Source organism: Hyla sarda, chromosome 9 (assembly GCF_029499605.1).
Source record: "Hyla sarda isolate aHylSar1 chromosome 9, aHylSar1.hap1, whole genome shotgun sequence".
NCBI lineage: Eukaryota > Metazoa > Chordata > Amphibia > Anura > Hylidae > Hyla > Hyla sarda.
Genome location: NC_079197.1, coordinates 160,361,425 through 160,379,905, shown reverse-complemented (window position 1 = coordinate 160,379,905; position 18,481 = coordinate 160,361,425). Strand labels below are relative to the sequence as shown.

The window sequence follows — 18,481 nt, the reverse complement described above, 5'->3', positions numbered from 1 at the left end:
TATTTAGTAGGAGCTTTGTCTGCAGCGTATCTGCACCTAAACAGTAAGCGTGTCCTCGTTATTAGTTATGTAGAGTTTTAATCTCACAATAATACCAATTTTTGCACCCAATTATAACACATCAATTATACCAATGTCCTTATTCTTCATTTAACATCTGTGACACCCCTGTGCAAATCACCTCAAATGTACATGGTGCACTCTACCTTATGGGCCTTGTGTGCCCGCAGAGCACTTTGTGCCCACATATGTGGTATCTCCGTACTCTGGCTAAATTGTGTCCCAAAAAATGGGGATCTTTTTTCCCATTTACCTCTTGTGAAAATGTAAAGTATGCGGCAACACCTGCATGTCAGTGTAAATAATTTTATTTTTATACACTAACATACTGGTGTAGACTCCAACTGTTCCTTTTCATAATGGGTAAAAGGAGAAAAAGCCCCCCAAAATCTGTAAGGCAATTTCTCCCGAGTACGGCGATACCCCATATGTGACCCTAAAATGTTGCCTTGAAATACGACAGGGCTCCAAAGTGAGAGCGCCATGCGCATTTGAGGCCTAAATTAGGGTTTTGCATAGGGGTGGACATAGGGGTATTCTATGCCAGTGTTTCCCAAACAGGGTGCCTCCAGCTGTTGCAAAAATCCCAACATGCCTGGACAGTCAATGGCTGTCCGGCAATACTGGGAGTTGTTGTTTTGCAACAGCTGGAGGCTCCATTTTGGAAACAGTAGGCACACTGGTTGGGAAAAAGAGTTAGGAAACGAACAATGTTTCACAACTAGTGTGCCTCCAGCTGTTGCAAAACTATAATTCCCAGCATGGCCAGACATGCTGGAAGTTGTATTTCGGCAATATCTGAAGGGTCAGATGTTGACGAACTACAACTCCCAACATGCTTGGGCAGTCTGGGCATGCTGGGAGTTGTAGTTTTGGAACATCTGGAAGAGCACAGATTGGAGACCATTATACAGTGGTCTCCAAACTGTGGCCCTCCAGATGTTGCAAAACTACAACTTCCAGCATGCCCAGAAAGCCAAAGGCTGTATAATGGTCTCCAATCTGTGATCTGCCAGATGTTACAGAACTACAACTCCCAGCATGCCTCGACAGAGTGGGCATGCTGAGATTTGTAATTTTGGAGCATCTGGAAGAGCACAGATTGGAGCCCATTATACAGTGGTCTCCAAACTGTGGCCCTCCAGATGTTGCAAAACTACAACTCCCAGCATGCCCAGAAAGCCAAAGGCTGTCTGGGCATGCTGGGAGTTGCAGTTTTGAAACTCCCAGAGGCAGCAGTGAGATCATTTTACGGCGATCTCACTGCTGCCAATGAAGATGCCGCCCTGCTGCAAACTCACCGCGGGGAAGCACCACCCCCGGGACCGCCTGGAGGATGCCGCTCGCACCGGGACTGCTCAGGACACCGCGTGGCCGGGTAAGTGACGCCGGGGGACGGGTAAGGGACACTTAGCAGAGCGGTGTATGTCCCGATCCCCGTGATCCGGACTCACACACCGCGCTGCTAAGTATTCTCATAGCGAAACGCTGCTATCAGCTAGTCAGATTTGACCAGCTGATAGCAGCGATCGCTGGGGGGGGGGGGGGGGGGGGTTGAAACCCCCCGTGGTCACATGGTAAGATGGCTGATAGCCACCATCTTACCGGGCGCTGGGGAAAAGTATAAAGGAAAGCAGTAAATTGTAAAAATAAAAGGAGAATGATCTACAGTGTTAAGTGGATTACAAAGCTATTTTAATGTGACGGATCTTGTTCAATGATAAGTTATCAAACATTTCCTATGTAAATGTATTAAATTGTTAAATTGTTGGATCATAAAATAACAATAAACAAGTGATCTAATGAATAACTGAACTGGAAACAAATATTCTATATGCAAATTATTTTAAAAGTGCTTTTGAATAACCAAGGAGTAAAAAGCAACATAAAGCAAACCAAAGGAGGAATTGAGATAGGAAAGTAAAAACATTCTGGTGGTTCCTTAGTAGTAGTTTCCTTCAGAAATAGAAAGGATTTCGCTACGTGCAGTTAAAGTTGGCTTATATTTATGGGGAAAAAGACGCACTTGCGTCAAAATTTTTGGTGCAAAGGAAAAGTGCGCAGGTAATAAATCCATGTGTACTATAGATGTCACTCCAAGGTACCCTGATTCAGCCACATCTGGAGGACATGCTCTACCAAAACGTGCGCAAAAAAATGCGCAAAAAAAAGGGCTTGTGCAAAATTTTGCGCAAAAAAATACACCCAAAACAGGGGTAAAATCTTTGATACATGTCCCCCCATGATCTTTGTGTAATACCATCTACCCCCAGAGAGAGAGAGAGACTAAGATCTGATAGATTAGTTCTCCAAAAATAGTCTTGTCTACATTAAGTTCCAGATTTGTCCATTGCATAGCTGTTAGAGACATTACCCATATATGATCTGTCCGTAGATGGTTTTGTCTAAACTGCCTACTCAGCTGTCTGCAAATGGAAACACATCATCCCAATGGTTGTTTATAGTGGATATAAATACAAAGCGCTGGCTGGTACAGAACGGTGTGCTGGGCTAACCTGCCACCATTGTAGAATTACAGAGATGTCGATAAGATCCAAAAAGAAGGATATCCCAGACGGCGCTTCTCCTCCCAGGAAAGATGCAATGCAGCAATCCACAGAAAATATAGGTTTATTGCAACATGGGCTCTTCATCAGGCATAATGTTAGACATTGTATAATACATGGTTTAAAATGCCCGGGACCAGAACTACAACCGGGTCAAAGGTCATCAAATGTTACATAAGGTACTTTAAATTTTTAAAACAATAAGATAATAATGGTTATGAAATGATTTGTATAAAACCACACGCTTAAAACAAACCTACAGGATATAAAATATTTAATATAATGTGGTGTAGTTATTCCTCTGCAGCGCCGGTACCCCCGCCAGCGGCCCACTCTCACAGTGACTGAATGAATGGAAACCATAGTGAGGCTGATAAACAGTAGTAAGACTGCACAGCACCGTCCCTGCAGTGCAGCTTCATGAGATGGCGATCGATGGGGGGAGATTTATCAAAACCTGTGCAGAGGAAGAGTGGTGCAGTTGCCCATAGCAACCAATCAGATTGCTTCTTTCATTTTCCACAGGCCTCTAAAGAGGCCTGTGGAAAATTAAAGAAGCAATCTGATTGGTTGCTATGGGCAACAGCACCACTCTTCCTCTGCACAGGTTTCGATGAATCTCCCACGATATGTTTGGGTAGTGGCGAATACTTTTTAATTAGTGTGTGCTGACACGATCCTGTCAGCCTGTGCAATCATTTTTACAGCGCTGGCACCCGCGCCTGCTTCACGGTGAAGCTGCTAGGTAATGGCGATGTGCCGATCATCCTGTCAGGCTGTTAGGCTGGGTCCACACTACGTTTTGTCCCATACGGGAGCGCATACGGCAGGGGGGAGCTAAAAGCTCGCGCTCCCGTATGTTACCGTATGCGCTCCCGTATTTCATTCATTTCAATGAGCCGACCGGAGTGAAATGTTCGGTCCGGTCGGCTCATTTTTGCGCCGTATGCGCTTTTACAACCGGACCTAAAACCGTGGTTGACCACAGTTTTAGGTCCGGTTGTAAAAGCGCATACGGCGCAAAAATGAGCCGACCGGACCGAACGTTTCACTCCGGTCGGCTCATTGAAATGAATGACATACGGGAGCGCATACGGTCACATACGGGAGCGCGAGCTTTTAGTTCCCTCCTGCCGTATGCGCTCCCGTATGGGACAAAACGTAGTGTGAACCCACCCTTAGACAGCGGTGAGTAGTATATTTGATTAGTGCGTACTGACTGTCAACCTGTAATGACAGGAGCGTGTAACAAAAATACATGTGTGCGCTACAGGCCGCCATCCCTTCAGATATCGCCGTCAGGAGCGCAGGCTCAGTTGCGGGCAATAAAAATTCTAAATTACTCGGCGATGTATACTGTGGGCTTTGAGCAAACATGGGAACGGATGAAGGAGAGGGTGTGTGGGCTCGGAATGATAACCAGTAGGATTAGAGCAGGGAAGTGATGGAGTTAATGGGTGGGATGAGCCAGGGAGAGAGGGGCGGGAGAGAAAAAGGGCGAGCTAAGAGTATGATGGATGGATGAGAATGAGGAATATATAAGAATGGTTTGCCTCGGACGTCGTCCGAGTGCTGTTAAAAATCTTGAAAATTCAATAAAACTTTATTTAAAAAAAAAAAGAATGGTTACTGTGTGGTATTCCTAAGGGTACGTTCACACTGAGTAGTAATTCAAGAGGAATTTACTCGAGTAATTCCTCTTGAATTCTTCGCTCCAAATGAATGCACATCTCCTCTTCCCATTGACTTTAATGTTTTTTCCGCTGTCCTGTTCACACTGCGGAAATTCTGCTAGCGGAATTCTGACACTGAATTCTGTTCCGCTTGAAGAAAGTGCATGTTCATTCTTCAGGCGGATCAATAGAAGTCAATGGTAAAAAAAAAAATTCCACCCAATATCGTTTTTGCATGGAATTTGCGCTGAAATGGCTGGAAAACCCTTCACTTCTTTCTCCCCCAATTCCGTGCACAATTCCGCGCAAATTCCGTGCAAATTTCACGCATATTTAGCACAAAAATTAAATTCTTTTTTCCGCCTGTAAATATTTTGCCGTGAATTCCTCTTGATTTGCACAGTTTGAATGCACCCTAAAGGGAAGAGCAAATGGAATCATATAATGGTTTCCACTATTTCATTAAAGGGGTTATCCAGGACAAAACTTTTTTATATACTTAACTGGCTCTGGACAGTTAAACAGATTTGTAAATTACTTCTATAAAAAAAAAAAATCTTCATCCTTTCAGTACTCATGAGCTTCTGAAATTTAGTTGTTCTTTTCTGTCTAAGTGCTCTCTGATGACACGTGTTTCGGGAACCACCCAGTTTAGAAGCAAATCCCCATAGCAAACCTCTTCTACTCTGTGCAGTTCCCGAGACAAACAGAGATGTCAGCAGAGAGCACTGTTGCCAGACAGAAAACAACAACTCAACTTCAGCAGCTGATACTTATTGAAAGGATTAAGATTTTTTTAATAGAAGTAATTTACAAATCTAAAAAGGAAAATAGTTTCCCCCACCTCAAGGCTCGTGTTTAAATTATTACAAAAATAATGCAGTAAGACCGTGCTTCAATTATTCTATTATTTATTAAAATCTATCATATAAATGTAAATTCCACTCTCACAGGGCCCTTGTGGGAGAAGAAAAATATTTAGGATACATATAAAATAAAATATAAAACAGTAAAACAGTAGAACAATATGTCACTCAAATATTATTAGCGCAATTAGATGTGTGGACAACAAATTATACTAGATGTAACTGTCTTTTAGTTTGTAGCAACAGTTGCTATAATGTAGTTATATTGTCTCTGTAGACTGTAGACTGTAACAAGAGATATAATGAGTAGTGTTGCTCACGAATATTCGCAATTCGAATATTATTCGCGAATATCGCATATTCGCGAATTCGCGAATTTCACGAATATAGCGCTATATATTCGTAATTACGAATATTCGTTGTTTTTTTTTTCACAGTACACATCACAGTGATCATCCCTCTCTGCTTCCAGCTTATGTGGTGTAAGAAGGCTGTAATACTACTGTGCTGCCTTCGCAATGTATTTTACATGCTTGGCACTCAGCAGGGTCTGTTCCTTTAAGACCCTCCATTTTCTTGAAGCCTAGAGGCGGGCCTTCTCTCTAAAGCATGGGGCTAGCTCCGGCATGTCTCATTCATTCCAGCTCCAGCCACCACAGTGACCAGATCCACAGGACTTCTTAAAGCTAATACAGACTGCAAATCTGATAAATACCAAAGCCTGTGAGTACGGAATTGTTAGTTAGCCTGTGTAGAGAGATGCTCGGCATTTGTAGATAGATAATGTGTGTTTTCAGTGTGTAGTAAGTGAGCAAATGTTAGACTATCTATGTATTAGCTATGCATAATGTAAGGCACTTGAATAGCCATGCTTACATTTGTCTTTCATATGTTTGTTTTACAGTTTTACCACTTTCATTATATCTCAGTAAAGATTACATCAGTTAAGCAACCAGCGTGTCTTTCCTTGAGATTCGGTATAAACTTGATGTGAAGCTGTGTCCACGAGACAGCGGAGACATTATAGTAAAAAGGCTTTTAAAACGTTATCAGAAGCAGTTAATCAGCTTTGAATCGTCCGCAGCAGTAAAAAAGACTCATAAATCCTGTGCGCTGCAGTCTGTGTCGGAGTAAGGGCGCGAAGCACTAGAAAGTGAAACTAATTCTCTCACGTGCTATATCACCGCTGTGCTGTGTCCAGTCATCATCATTATCTACGCTGCCAGCTAAATCAAGATGCAGAACCCAGAGAACAGCACTCTGACAGTTAACCCTCAATGCTCCTATAAAGAGGAAGACACCTTGCCAAGAAGTAGATCTAGGTGCACAACATTGTCTAGAGCGTCCAGTCAAACAAATCTAACTTCGGTTAGCGCCGATGCATCAAGATTTAAACGCCATAGTTCTAGACACTCAAGCACCACCAGCCTGTCATCCGCTAGCGCCATAGCAACTAAGGCAAGAGCGAAAGCAGAGGCAGCTTGTTCAATGGCGTCCTATGCAAAGCAGGAAGCTGAATTGATGAAAGAACAAGCAAAAAGTGAATCTGAAGCACTTAGAAGAAAAGCTGAATTGATGAAAGAACAAGCAAAAAGTGAATCTGAAGCACTTAGAAGAAAAGCTGAATTGATGAAAGAACAAGCTGAAGCACTTAGAAGAAAAGCTGAAGTGCAAGCATCTTTACACTTACTGCAACAGCAGAAAAACGCTGCAGCAGCCTTAGCCGAGGCAGAAGTTCTCACAAGGGCTGCCGAAGCTCAGTTCGCTGACATAGAAACCCAGATGTCACCCCTCAGCGCAAGCCAACGTACCCGTGAGTACATACAGTCACAAGCAACCATGTACACTGACCAGCAGTTCAATGACACACCAAGGCCATCATTGACTCCACCAGCAATAAGCAACTTTGATTCTACGCAACACTGCAAGACTGAATCAGAACCTCAGGGTAGGAAGTCAAGTGGTCGCATCCTCAGAGACCAATCTGCCAACCTGACAAGAGTGCAAACGGATGCTGATGTACTCCCTCCTCAAGCAAATACAAGTCTGGATTATAGCAGAAAGACTTACAACAGAGGAGAAGAAAGCAGACTTAGTCAAGTACCTCATCAGCCTTACCAGCCGCAGCCATACCCTGAGTTTACACCCAGGAAGTATTCACCAGATGCAGCAAGAGCTACAGAGGTAGCAAGATTCCTGATGCGCCGTGAGATAGTGAGCGCTGGTCTCATGAAATTCGACGACCGTCCAGAAAACTACTGGGCCTGGAAGTCATCTTTCCTAAGCGGTACCCAAGACTTAGATCTGACAGACAGAGAAAAGCTTGATCTGCTCGTCAAATGGCTAGGACCAGAGTCCACTGAGCAAGCCCAAAGAATCAGATCAGTACATGTTCATGATGCAGCAGCAGAACTTGCAATGGTGTGGAGGAGACTAGAACACTGCTATGGGTCACCTGAAGTGATTGAAGATGCTCTTCTGAAGAGGATAGAAAACTATCCAAGAATGACAAACAAAGACAATCAAAAGCTGAGAGGGTTTGGGGACCTACTCTTAGAAATAGAAGCCGCTAAGTCTAGTGGATATCTGCCAGGTCTCTCATACTTAGATACAGCACGTGGAGTTGATCCCATAATCGAGAAACTTCCTTTCAACTTGCAGGAAAGGTGGGTCACTCAAGCATCAAGATACAAGAAAGAACAACGAGTCGCATTTCCATCATTTGCCTTCCTTGCTGAATTCATCGTAGACCAAGCTGAAACACGCAATGATCCAAGCTTTGCTTTCCTGAACAAGAGAACTGCAAGCTCCCCAAAGGTAGAGCAAAAACATCCAACGCCTTACAAAGAACGCAGAGCAACAGTTTCTGTACGGAAGACAGAAGTCTCGCCTGAGTCTGCAGTCAATCAGGAAGACAACACAAGTAAGAAAGTTGAGGAGCCAGACAAAATATGTCTAATCCACAACAAGCCTCATCCACTAAGAAAATGTCGCAGTTTCAGAAGTAAGACGTTAGAAGAGCGCAAAGCTTACCTTAAAGACAATCACATTTGTTTCAGATGTTGCAGTTCAATTCAGCATCTTGCAAAAGACTGTACAAAAACAATAAAATGCACAGAGTGCAACAGTGACAAACACCTGTCAGCACTACACCCAGGACCACCACCATGTAAACAAGAAGCTCCAGCAACTCAAGAAGATCATGGTGGGGAGCAAGGCGAGAGTACAACGCCAGCAGTAACCTCAAAGTGTACTGAGATCTGTACAGAGCAGGGCCGCCCCAGATCATGTTCCAAGATATGCTTAGTCAAGGTGTATCCTGCAGGCTTCAGAGAAAAAGCAATCAAGATGTACACAGTCTTGGATGAACAGAGTAACAGATCTCTGGCAAAAACAGAGTTCTTTGACCTCTTCGGTGACAAAGGAAGTCCAACTCCATACACCCTGAAGACTTGTTCTGGAGTTGTAGAGACAACAGGGAGAAGAGCAAACAACTACATCATTGAGTCATTAGATGGAAAGACAAAGGTGACTCTTCCTACCCTCATAGAATGTGATGAGATACCAGACGACAGGTCAGAGATCCCCACACCTGAAGTTGCTCGTCATCACCCCCATCTGGTGCGAATAGCAGACCAGATACCAGCACTAGATCCAGATGCTGCAATCATCCTTCTACTTGGGAGAGATATCCTCAAAGTGCACAAAGTCAGAGAACAGTACAATGGGCCACACGATGCACCATTTGCACAACGCCTTGATCTCGGATGGGTCATCGTTGGAGAAGTATGTCTAGACGGACTCCACAAACCAGAAAAGGTAAATGTCTACAGAACACATCTGTTACAGAATGGTCGTACATCTTGTCTTTGCCCATGTACCAACAGTCTACACATTAAAGAGAGACTTGTAAACCCAACACATCATCGGAGTATCCAGAGGTGCATGGAAGACTTAGCCTCAACTGGAGATACAGATGAACTGGGCGGTAAGGTGTTTGAAAGAACACGAGATGACGACAAGCTAGCACCCTCTGTGGAAGATACTCTCTTCCTTGAGATTATGGACAGAGAAGTCTTCAGAGACAAATCAGGCAGCTGGGTAGCCCCTCTACCCTTCCGGTCACCACGCCATCGCCTTCCTGACAACAAAGTACAAGCAGAGAAACGCTTCACTTCGTTGCAGCACATGCTACAAAGAAAGCCAAATATGAAGAAACACTTCCAAGCCTTCATGCAGAAGATCTTTGATAACGATCAAGCTGAAAGGGCACCACCACTACAAGAGAACCAAGAACACTGGTACTTACCAATATTTGGGGTTTACCATCCTCAGAAACCAGGCCAGATACGCGTAGTTTTTGACTCTAGTGCGAAACACCAAGGCATCTCACTAAATGATGTCCTTCTCAGCGGACCTGACCTGAACAACACACTCCTTGGAGTACTCATCAGGTTCAGAAAAGAACTCGTAGCAGTGACAGCAGACGTACAACAGATGTTCTACTGTTTCCTTGTTCGTGAAGATCACAGAGACTACTTAAGGTTCCTGTGGTATGCAGACAATGACTTTAACAAAGAAATCACAGAGTACAGGATGAAGGTACATGTGTTTGGAAACAGCCCTTCTCCAGCTGTAGCTATCTACAACCTGAGACGAGCAGCACAGCAAGGTGAAAGACATGGTCAAGAAGCCACACAGTTCGTCATGAAGAACTTCTACGTAGATGATGGACTTGCTTCTTTCTCCAGCAACGAAGAAGCTATCAACGTCCGGAAAAGTACAAGAGAAATGTTGGCAGAATCCAACATAAGACTGAACAAGGTAGCTTCCAACAGCAACAGAGTCATGGAAGCATTTCCAATGGAAGACCGTGCTAAAGACCTCAAAGACTTGGATCTAGGAACAGAATCACCACCCTTGCAAAGAAGTCTTGGGATTAGTTGGGACCTGAAGACTGACAGTTTCACCTTCAGGATCTCCAGAGAAGAGAAGCCATTCACAAAAAGAGGTGTCCTATCTACAGTCAACAGTCTTTACGACCCCCTGGGGTTCGTAGCACCCATCATCATGCAAGGCAAAGCTCTTTTGAGACAGATCACTACTGAGCAAGAACAAAGTGACTGGGACATACCTCTACCTGAAGAGAAGGAAATGCAGTGGAAGTTGTGGAAAGACTCATTGTTAGAGCTTGAACAACTCAACATCCCTAGACCATACGTATCTGTTTCCTTGTCTGCTACAAAGAGAAGAGAAATATGCATATTCTCTGACGCCTCCACTATGGCTATCGCATCTGTCGCCTACCTTAGGGTAATAGACACTGAGGGACAAAGCCATGTCGGGTTCCTCATGGGAAAATCTAAGCTGGCTCCCAGACCGGCTCACACTGTCCCACGTCTAGAACTTTGTGCTGCTGTCTTAGCTGTAGAAATGGCAGACATGATTACAACAGAACTGGACATCGAGATCCATGCAATTAACTTTTATACAGACAGCAAGATTGTGTTAGGATATATTCACAATGCTTCAAGAAGATTTTATACATACGTGGCCAACAGAGTGACACGTATCAGAAAGTCTACAAGTCCAGAACAGTGGCATCACATCAGCACAGACAAGAACCCAGCTGATCATGGGACAAGACTAGTGCCAGCCGCTGCGCTCAAGCAAACTAACTGGTTTGTAGATCCATCTTTTCTTCGTAAACCAGAAACCAAAGAAAATACTCAGGTAGAGACCTTTCAGCTCATAGAACCAGATCAAGACAAAGAGGTAAGACCTCAAGTGACAGTTTGTAGGACTTTAGTTACAAGAGACAGTCTGGGCGCTCATAGATTTGAAAGGTTTTCCAGCTGGAAGTCGCTGACCCGTGCAATCGGAAAACTTATCTGTCTAGCCAGATCCTCCTGCAGAGCTACCAATACTGATCAGCGTAGCAATGACCACCTTGAACAAGCCAAGGTCACGATCATCAGATGCGTCCAACAGGAAGTCTTTAAAGAAGAAATCCAAGGCCTTCTGAAAAAGGAAGAGATTTCTCAACACAATTCACTCAAGGACTTGTACACCAAGCAATGGAAACAAGTTCAAAGTCTTGCGGACATTTTCTGGAAGAGGTGGAGACAGGAATACCTTATAATATTCCAGCCACGCAAGAAATGGCAAGATGACAAGCCCAATTTACAAGTTGGAGACATTGTCTTACTGAAAGACTCTCAGGCCCACAGGAACGAGTGGCCTATTGGACTCATTGTGGGGACTGATCCTAGTAGTGATGCTAGAGTTAGAAAGGTTGAAGTTAGGATTGTTAGACAGGGCATTCCCAAAGTGTATGCAAGACCAATTTCTGAAGTAGTTTTACTCCTGTCCAAGGGTTAGTGGCATAACAAAAAGTATGCCAGGTGGGGAGTGTGCTGCCTTCGCAATGTATTTTACATGCTTGGCACTCAGCAGGGTCTGTTCCTTTAAGACCCTCCATTTTCTTGAAGCCTAGAGGCGGGCCTTCTCTCTAAAGCATAGGGCTAGCTCCGGCATGTCTCATTCATTCCAGCTCCAGCCACCACAGTGACCAGATCCACAGGACTTCTTAAAGCTAATACAGACTGCAAATCTGATAAATACCAAAGCCTGTGAGTACGGAATTGTTAGTTAGCCTGTGTAGAGAGATGCTAGGCATTTGTAGATAGATAATGTGTGTTTTCAGTGTGTAGTAAGTGAGCACATGTTAGACTATCTATGTATTAGCTATGCATAATGTAAGGCACTTGAATAGCCATGCTTATATTTGTCTTTCATATGTTTGTTTTACAGTTTTACCACTTTCATTATATCTCAGTAAAGATTACATCAGTTAAGCAAACCAGCGTGTCTTTCCTTGAGATTCGGTATAAACTTGATGTGAAGCTGTGTCCACAAGACAGCGGAGACATTATAACTACTGTGTGAGACTGTCGTGCGAAAATTCGCATATGCGAAAATTAGCATATGCTAATTTTCGCATATGCGAATTTACGCGTATGCTAATTTTGTATATGCTAATATTCACATATGTTAATTTTCGCATATGCGAAAATAAAACGAGAATATAACGAATATGCGAATATTCGCGAATATATGACGAATATTCGTCCATATATTCGCGAATATTTGCGAATTCGAATATGGCCTATGCCGCTCAACACTAATAATGAGTATAGATCTATTACCAGTTCTTTATGGTCGGCAGTTGCAGATATACTGTCAGGAATGTATGCTGGCATGCACAAGTGGCGGCTGGTCCTGACAGCACAGGACCCAGTTTATACCGCCTGATGTATCGAGGAGATGGATGAAGAGCTTCGTGGTGGCTGGTCCTGACAGCGCAGGACCCAGATTATGCCGCCCGATGAAACCAAGAAAGCGAATGCAGAACCTCGTGTTTTCAGCGTCTGACGTCAGAGTTCATGCAGACCATAGAGATTAGAACTGGTTTTGTCCAGACTTAGATGCAGGTAAGTCCTGGGCAGTGGCGTTGCTAGGGTTGGTGTCACCCGGTGCGGTAGAAAATGGTGTCACCCCATACCTACCCCCCCCCCCCCCCCTCAGTAAGTTTTTAGCCTGTTGTGACAGACACCACTGTTGTAGCGCATTGTGAGAAATTCCAGTATAATAATCAGATATACCAGTTGCCACAGAATGGGAAAGTGTTAAAGAAGTTTTCACCATTGAAATATACAGCTCCCAGAATTACTTAAAGGGGTACTCCACTGGAAAACATTTACTTTTATATCAACTGGTGCCAGAAAGTTAAACAGATTTTTAAATTACTTCTATTTAAAATCTTAATACTTACAGTACTTATAAGCTGGTGTATGCTCCACAGGAAGTTGTGTAGTTCTTTCCAGTCTGACCACAGTGCTATTTGCTGACACCTCTGTCCATGTCAGGAACTGTCCAGAGCAGGATAGGTTTGCTATGGGGATTTGCTCCTACTATGGACAGTTCTTGACATGGACAGAGGTGTCAGCACAGAGCACTTCCTGTGGAACACAGCAGCTGTTCGGTGTGTCTCACTTCCAGAGTTGTCCAGAGAGAGAGGAGAGAAGGTTTTTTTTCCAGCAACCTTTTCCCCAGGAGGGTGGCAGACTCCTGGGAAGAGCCTCCTGCTATGGACCCACGGCCTTCCACCTCCCGTACTAGGCCGGCGGGGGGTGGGAGTGAGAGAGTTACGGCCGATTCCAAGGACGGGGTCAGAAGATCCAGCAGGCTCCGCAGTAATGTGGAGCCCACTCCCCCATCCATCGCTGGAAACCGCAAGGCATACGGTAGGAAGATAACTGTTGTGTCTTCAGGGACTGTTTCTAATGTTACGGAACCCCAGCAATGGGGGGTGAAGGGACCCAGGGAGTCGCTTGCCACGTTTGGATCCCGCATGCAGGCAAAGCTGGTGGAATACAAACAGCTGGGAAAGAAGCTGAAAGTGTTAAGGGAGGATCTGAAGTTTGCCCGCTACCAGACAGATAACTCTGCCAAGGCCATGAGGGCTAAGTTTGCTGCTAGAGTGTGCGAGCTGAAGGCAGAGGAGCAGGAGGTGGTGAGAGCCCGAATGCAGATCATAGAGGGAGCGGGTATGTTTAAAGAAAAATAAAAAAACGATGACCGCTATAAAATCATGCGGACCCCTGTGAAGGAGGAAGAGGATAGCCAGGGGGAGGAAGAACACCTGTGTGATACAGAGAAGAAGATGGAGGAAGGTGGTGAGGGAGATGGCGGCAGTGAGGGTGATGAGAGTGAGGGGGATGTGTGTGATACCCCGTGTACCCCTAAGACCTCTGTCACCCCAAGTGCAGAATATATTAACCCTGCCCAAGTCGCCTTACCAACCACCTCAGAGGAAAGCGACAGTAGTGATGGTGGTGACAGCGGCCCGGTCGGTGGGGGGCTCCTGCGGGCCATAGTGATGCAGGAGTCACCCACCCGTCTGGAAAATTTCAGTTTTGGCCAGGACCTGGGCCCTGAGGAGAGCCAGAAGAAGAAAAAGAACAGGAGGAAGAAAAAGGCTGAGGAGCAAGTCATGTTTGTTTTCTCCCCTATCCAGCAGTCTGGGCCACCTGAGAAGTTGGTTCAGACTGCTGGGCCCCCCCCACCCTGCCAGATCCAGTTTCTGCTGTGGAACGGGACCAGCACGGGGGGTACAGTGCTGCATCCAACATGGCCGTGGGTGCTACAGTCACGCATCCTGCTGGTAGGGAAGAGCAGGATGGGTTAATGGTGGGTGTCCCTGGCATTGTTATCAGCTCTGTAGGGCACTCCCCTGAGAGGGGGGGGAGTGTCCAGGCACCGGGACCCGCTGCTGATCCCGTGCAGTCAGGCGCAGTGTGTGGCATGGACGCTGTAGGGATTTCCCCTGTGAGGGAGGAGGGTCCCTGCAAGTCAGTGGCAGGTGGAGGGGCAGAGGTGCGCTTGGAGGGGCAGCCTCGGCCTCGGGATGTGATGTCTGCGGTGACATCCCACATGGAGGAGGAATCAGCATCGCCGACAGAGATCCAGCTAAAGCACGTCTTGGCCAGCCCAGAGGTAGTGGGTGAAGCAGCGGCTGATCCCAAAAACACTGCTAATAAAACCAAAAGCAATGTCACTACAAGGTGTGTGAATGATGGGAGTAGTAGTGCTGTGGATGAAAGGAGTGTATGTGGGAGTGATGGTGGAGTGAATGTGAGGAGTGGTAATGGAGTGAATAGGAGGAGTGGTAGTGGTGCAGATGGGAGGAGTGGTAGTGGAGTGAATGGGCGGGGTGGCAGTGATGCAGATGGGAGGAGTGGTAGTGGAGTGAGTGGTGGTGGTGGATTGAATGGGAGGAGTGGTGGTGGTGCGGATGGGATGAGTGGTAGTGGAGTGAATGGGCGGGGTGGCAGTGATGCAGATGGGAGGAGTGGTAGTGGAGTGAGTGGTGGTGGTGGATTGAATGGGAGGAGTGGTGGTGGTGCGGATGGGAGGAGTGGTAGTGGAGTGAATGGGCGGGGTGGTAGTGGAATGAGTGGGAGTGGTGCAGATGGGAGGAGTGATAGTGGAGTGAATGAGAGGAGTAGTAGTGGTGTGTATAATAGTGACGTTTGTGGCAGTGCAGGTGGTTTAGGTGGGGCCGTAGGGACAGGGTCTGGTCCGGCTGCCCCCTCGGTCGCCAGGAGTTATGCCAGCGTGGCGGCCGGGGGTTCAGTGGGATCTTTACCTCCTGTATCTGGTGACGGTCAGTTGCAACGGCGCCTCCTGGAGGCACTAAAGAGAGGAGAAAGGACGCTCCAGGTAGAGGGAAAGGAGATGGACCTATCTTTCTGGGTGGAGAGACATGGTCTGGGAGCATTCCGACAGAGAAATGGGGAGACTGTATGGTCCCTCCAGACACCCGGGCAGGAGGTAGGTCGCAGGAATGTGGCCCGTCTGGTCTGGAAAGGCAAAGATGCGTGCCCCCAAAGGGGCAAGGTGGTGGAGCTTCTCTTCCAGATGGGTTTCAGGGCTAGGGACATCTTTGCCCTGATCCACCCTTTCGGCTCCTCTGAGTTTGACGTCAGCTTTGTTAGGCCGGAGGGACTAGATCTCTTCTGGTCTAATTATGAGCTGGTGAAAAACGAGCCCGGATGGCGAGATTTCGCTGTAAAAGCAGTATCTCGCCAGAGTATGGTAAAGAAAGTGACCGTTTTGACCCGTAACGAGTCACTTTCTTGTTATGACATTATGACCTGGCTGGGCAGGTACGGGGAGGTGACGGACATCCCCCGGAAAAACTTTGATGAGCACAATATATGGTCTGGGGCCTGGACGTTTTCCGTCCGTCTCAGGCGTTCCGGGAACACGGTCACCCACATTCCTTCGGCCGCCTTCCTGGGACGCGACAGGATTCAGATCTTCTACCAGGGGCAGCCGAAGCTGTGTCACAGGTGTGGTGACCCAAACCACTTTAGTGCCAACTGCACTCAGCAGATATGCGCCCTCTGCTGTGGGGTGGGTCACCTGGCGGCCACCTGTGGGCAGATTCGGTGTAACTTGTGTGGTGACTTAGGTCACCCGTTCAGCCGGTGTCCGCGCTCGTTCTCTAATGCTGTGACCGCCCCGTCTGGGGAAAGCCTAACAGTTGCCCCGGCGGGGGAGGGGACCAGTGGAGGAGAGGGGGCACCAAAGCCAGTGAAGGAAAAACATAAGACCCCCTCTATGCGGAGGCGAGAGGAGAAGCGCAGGTTGGAGAGGGCCCTTGAGAATGCCCAGGTGCCAGGGGTAGCTCGGGGTCCCACTCCAGACACTGGCTCAGAAGGAGGTCAGAATAACTCTGAGGCTTTGGGTGAGGCCAAACTGGACGAGGAGATAGGGAGACTGCGTAGGGAAAAAGGTCAAGATGCTCCTTCCTCCAGTCATACCTCTGAATCCGAAACTGTGGATGAGGAGGAGGAGGAGGGGCAGACAGTAAATGGTGGCCAGAAAAAGAAGAGGAGGAAGAAGTGTAAGAGTAAGGTGGCGCTGTCCTCCTCTTCAATTGTAGCCTCAGACCATAGAAGGAACAACTCAGTCTCTGACCCTCTGATCGTCCTTTCGAATCGATATGAGGCCCTCGGGGATACCATCTCCCCTCCTCTTCTCGAGGGTCAGGAGGCAGTGCGGCCTCCAGGAGGTACCGAGCCTCCTTCCTCTGGGGTAGTTTCCTCAGGGGGAGAGGTAACACCAGGTGCCGGAGGTAAAGATCCTAGGATGGATATGTCCCAGAGTTTAAAAAGAAGTAAAGGGTCTTCCTCTGATTCCGATGGGGGTGGAGGGAAGGAGAGGAAGAAGGTTTAAGGGGTGAGGCCATCTAACTCAATCACCCATGATGGCGGCACTCACCCCACTGACGCTGGCATCTATTAACTGTGCCAGTATAAAGTCGGATACGGCTAGATTTGCAGCCTTTGATTTTCTCGGCCGTGTTGAAGCCGACATTTTCTTTTTACAAGAGACCAGGTTGTCAGATCTTGCCTCTCTGGCAAAAGCCAGGAGAGAGTGGAGGCGCGGTCCCTCCCACTGGTCTCTTGCGGCTGAGCCGTATAGTGGGGTGGCGGTCTTTTTTTCCGCTCCTGTTGAATGCAGACGGGTTATTGAGCTAGAAATGGGGAGGTGCCTGATCATTGATGTCTTCATGAAGGGACAAGAGCTCCGGCTCATTAACATCTACGCCCCGCAAACTAAGCGGGGCCGTAAAGATCTCTTTATGAGGATTAAGCCCTTTCTTTTTACGAGTCGGCAGGTGATCTTTGGAGGGGACTTCAATAATGTCACGAGGTCCCAGGATAGGAGAGGCTCCAATGGTCCACTTACTTGCGATAGTGTGGCACTAATTAGCATAACTAGAGAAGCTCGCCTAGAGGACGCCCACATCCGGAGCCCCTCGGGCCACGCGGGTTTCACCTATCATCAAGGTAGCCGCAGGTCTAGAATAGATAGGTTTTATTTAAAGGAGGAAGCCGTCTCTTCCGCAGTGTCCGTGGTTGAGGTGGAGTTCTCCGATCACTGTATGATTTTGTTTTCCCTGAATGTTTCAGAGACCCCCCGGATGGGTAACGGTTATTGGAAGCTGAATTCGTCCCTCCTGGTGGAAGCGGAGGTAAGACAGTCCTTTGAGGATTTTCTTCAGAGTCAGGTACCTTTACTGGATCTTTGTAGTAATAAGCTGGAGTGGTGGGAGATATTCAAGAAGCGGGTTGCGGGGTTCTTCCGCCAGCTCTCGAGCCTCAGGTCCCTGAACAGGTATCGCTTGTATCAGGGTCTGAGGAGGAAACTCGAGCTTCTTGTCTCGACTGGAGGTAGCCGAGAGGATATCTCCAGAGTGAAATCCTTGCTGATGAGGTGTCAGTACGATAGGCACGCATCTTTGGTTTTTGAGAGGGATTTCGGGAAGTACCGCTCGCCCGACCCTTACAGAAACTGTAAGATGTCAGTGAGTAGTAAAGTCATTTCAGGACTGATCGATAGTACAGGATCTCTGAATCGGTCCAGATCGGGGATCTTGGAGGTCGTCAGATCCTTCTACTCGCACCTCTTGGGAAGGAAGGATCTAGATCGAGACAGGATGTCGGTTTTCCTGGCTGAAACCTTTCCTGAGCCAGGGGTAGACCCCTCTCTTGATGTTTTGGCAGAAGAAATCAGGGAAGAGGAAGTGAGACTGGCGATCGAGGGGCTTGCCCCTAAGAAGTCGCCAGGTCCGGATGGCTTAACATCCGAGTGGTACAGGACCTTTAAGGAGTCTTTAGCTCCCCTCTTGACTGAGGTATTCAATGAGTGTCTCTCCTCGGGCACTCTGCCGAAGTCAATG

The 18,481-nt window shown here is 46.9% G+C and overlaps 2 protein-coding genes across 3 annotated transcripts in view; both read left to right on the top strand.

Annotated features, from left to right (window-relative positions):
• Positions 1-5,730: 5,730 nt before the first annotated feature.
• LOC130291950 (uncharacterized) lies at positions 5,731-8,423 on the top strand. Its single transcript, XM_056541379.1, has 3 exons — positions 5,731-5,889; positions 6,071-8,306; positions 8,348-8,423. The coding sequence occupies exons 2-3, from the start codon at positions 6,403-6,405 to the stop codon at positions 8,421-8,423; spliced, it is 1,980 nt and encodes a 659-aa protein (XP_056397354.1). The 5' UTR covers positions 5,731-5,889; positions 6,071-6,402.
• Positions 8,424-8,457: 34 nt separating this feature from the next.
• Positions 8,458-18,481, top strand: part of LOC130291731 (uncharacterized) — a 117,050-nt gene continuing 107,026 nt past the window's right edge. For both annotated transcript variants that reach the window (XM_056540889.1, XM_056540890.1), the window contains exon 1: positions 8,458-11,798. In XM_056540889.1, coding sequence (XP_056396864.1) covers positions 8,515-11,547 — 3,033 coding nt within the window. In that variant the 5' untranslated portion in view covers positions 8,458-8,514 and the 3' untranslated portion in view covers positions 11,548-11,798. The remainder of the gene's footprint in view (positions 11,799-18,481) is intronic.

Excerpts from the sequence above, each read along its gene's own strand:
- LOC130291950 (XM_056541379.1), top strand. The coding sequence starts at position 6,403 with ATGCAGAACCCAGAGAACAGCACTCTGACAGTTAACCCTCAATGCTCC. Across the intron at positions 8,307-8,347 it reads TGCAACAGTGACAAACACCT|CTCCAGCAACTCAAGAAGAT; the intron begins GTCAGCACTACA and ends GTAAACAAGAAG.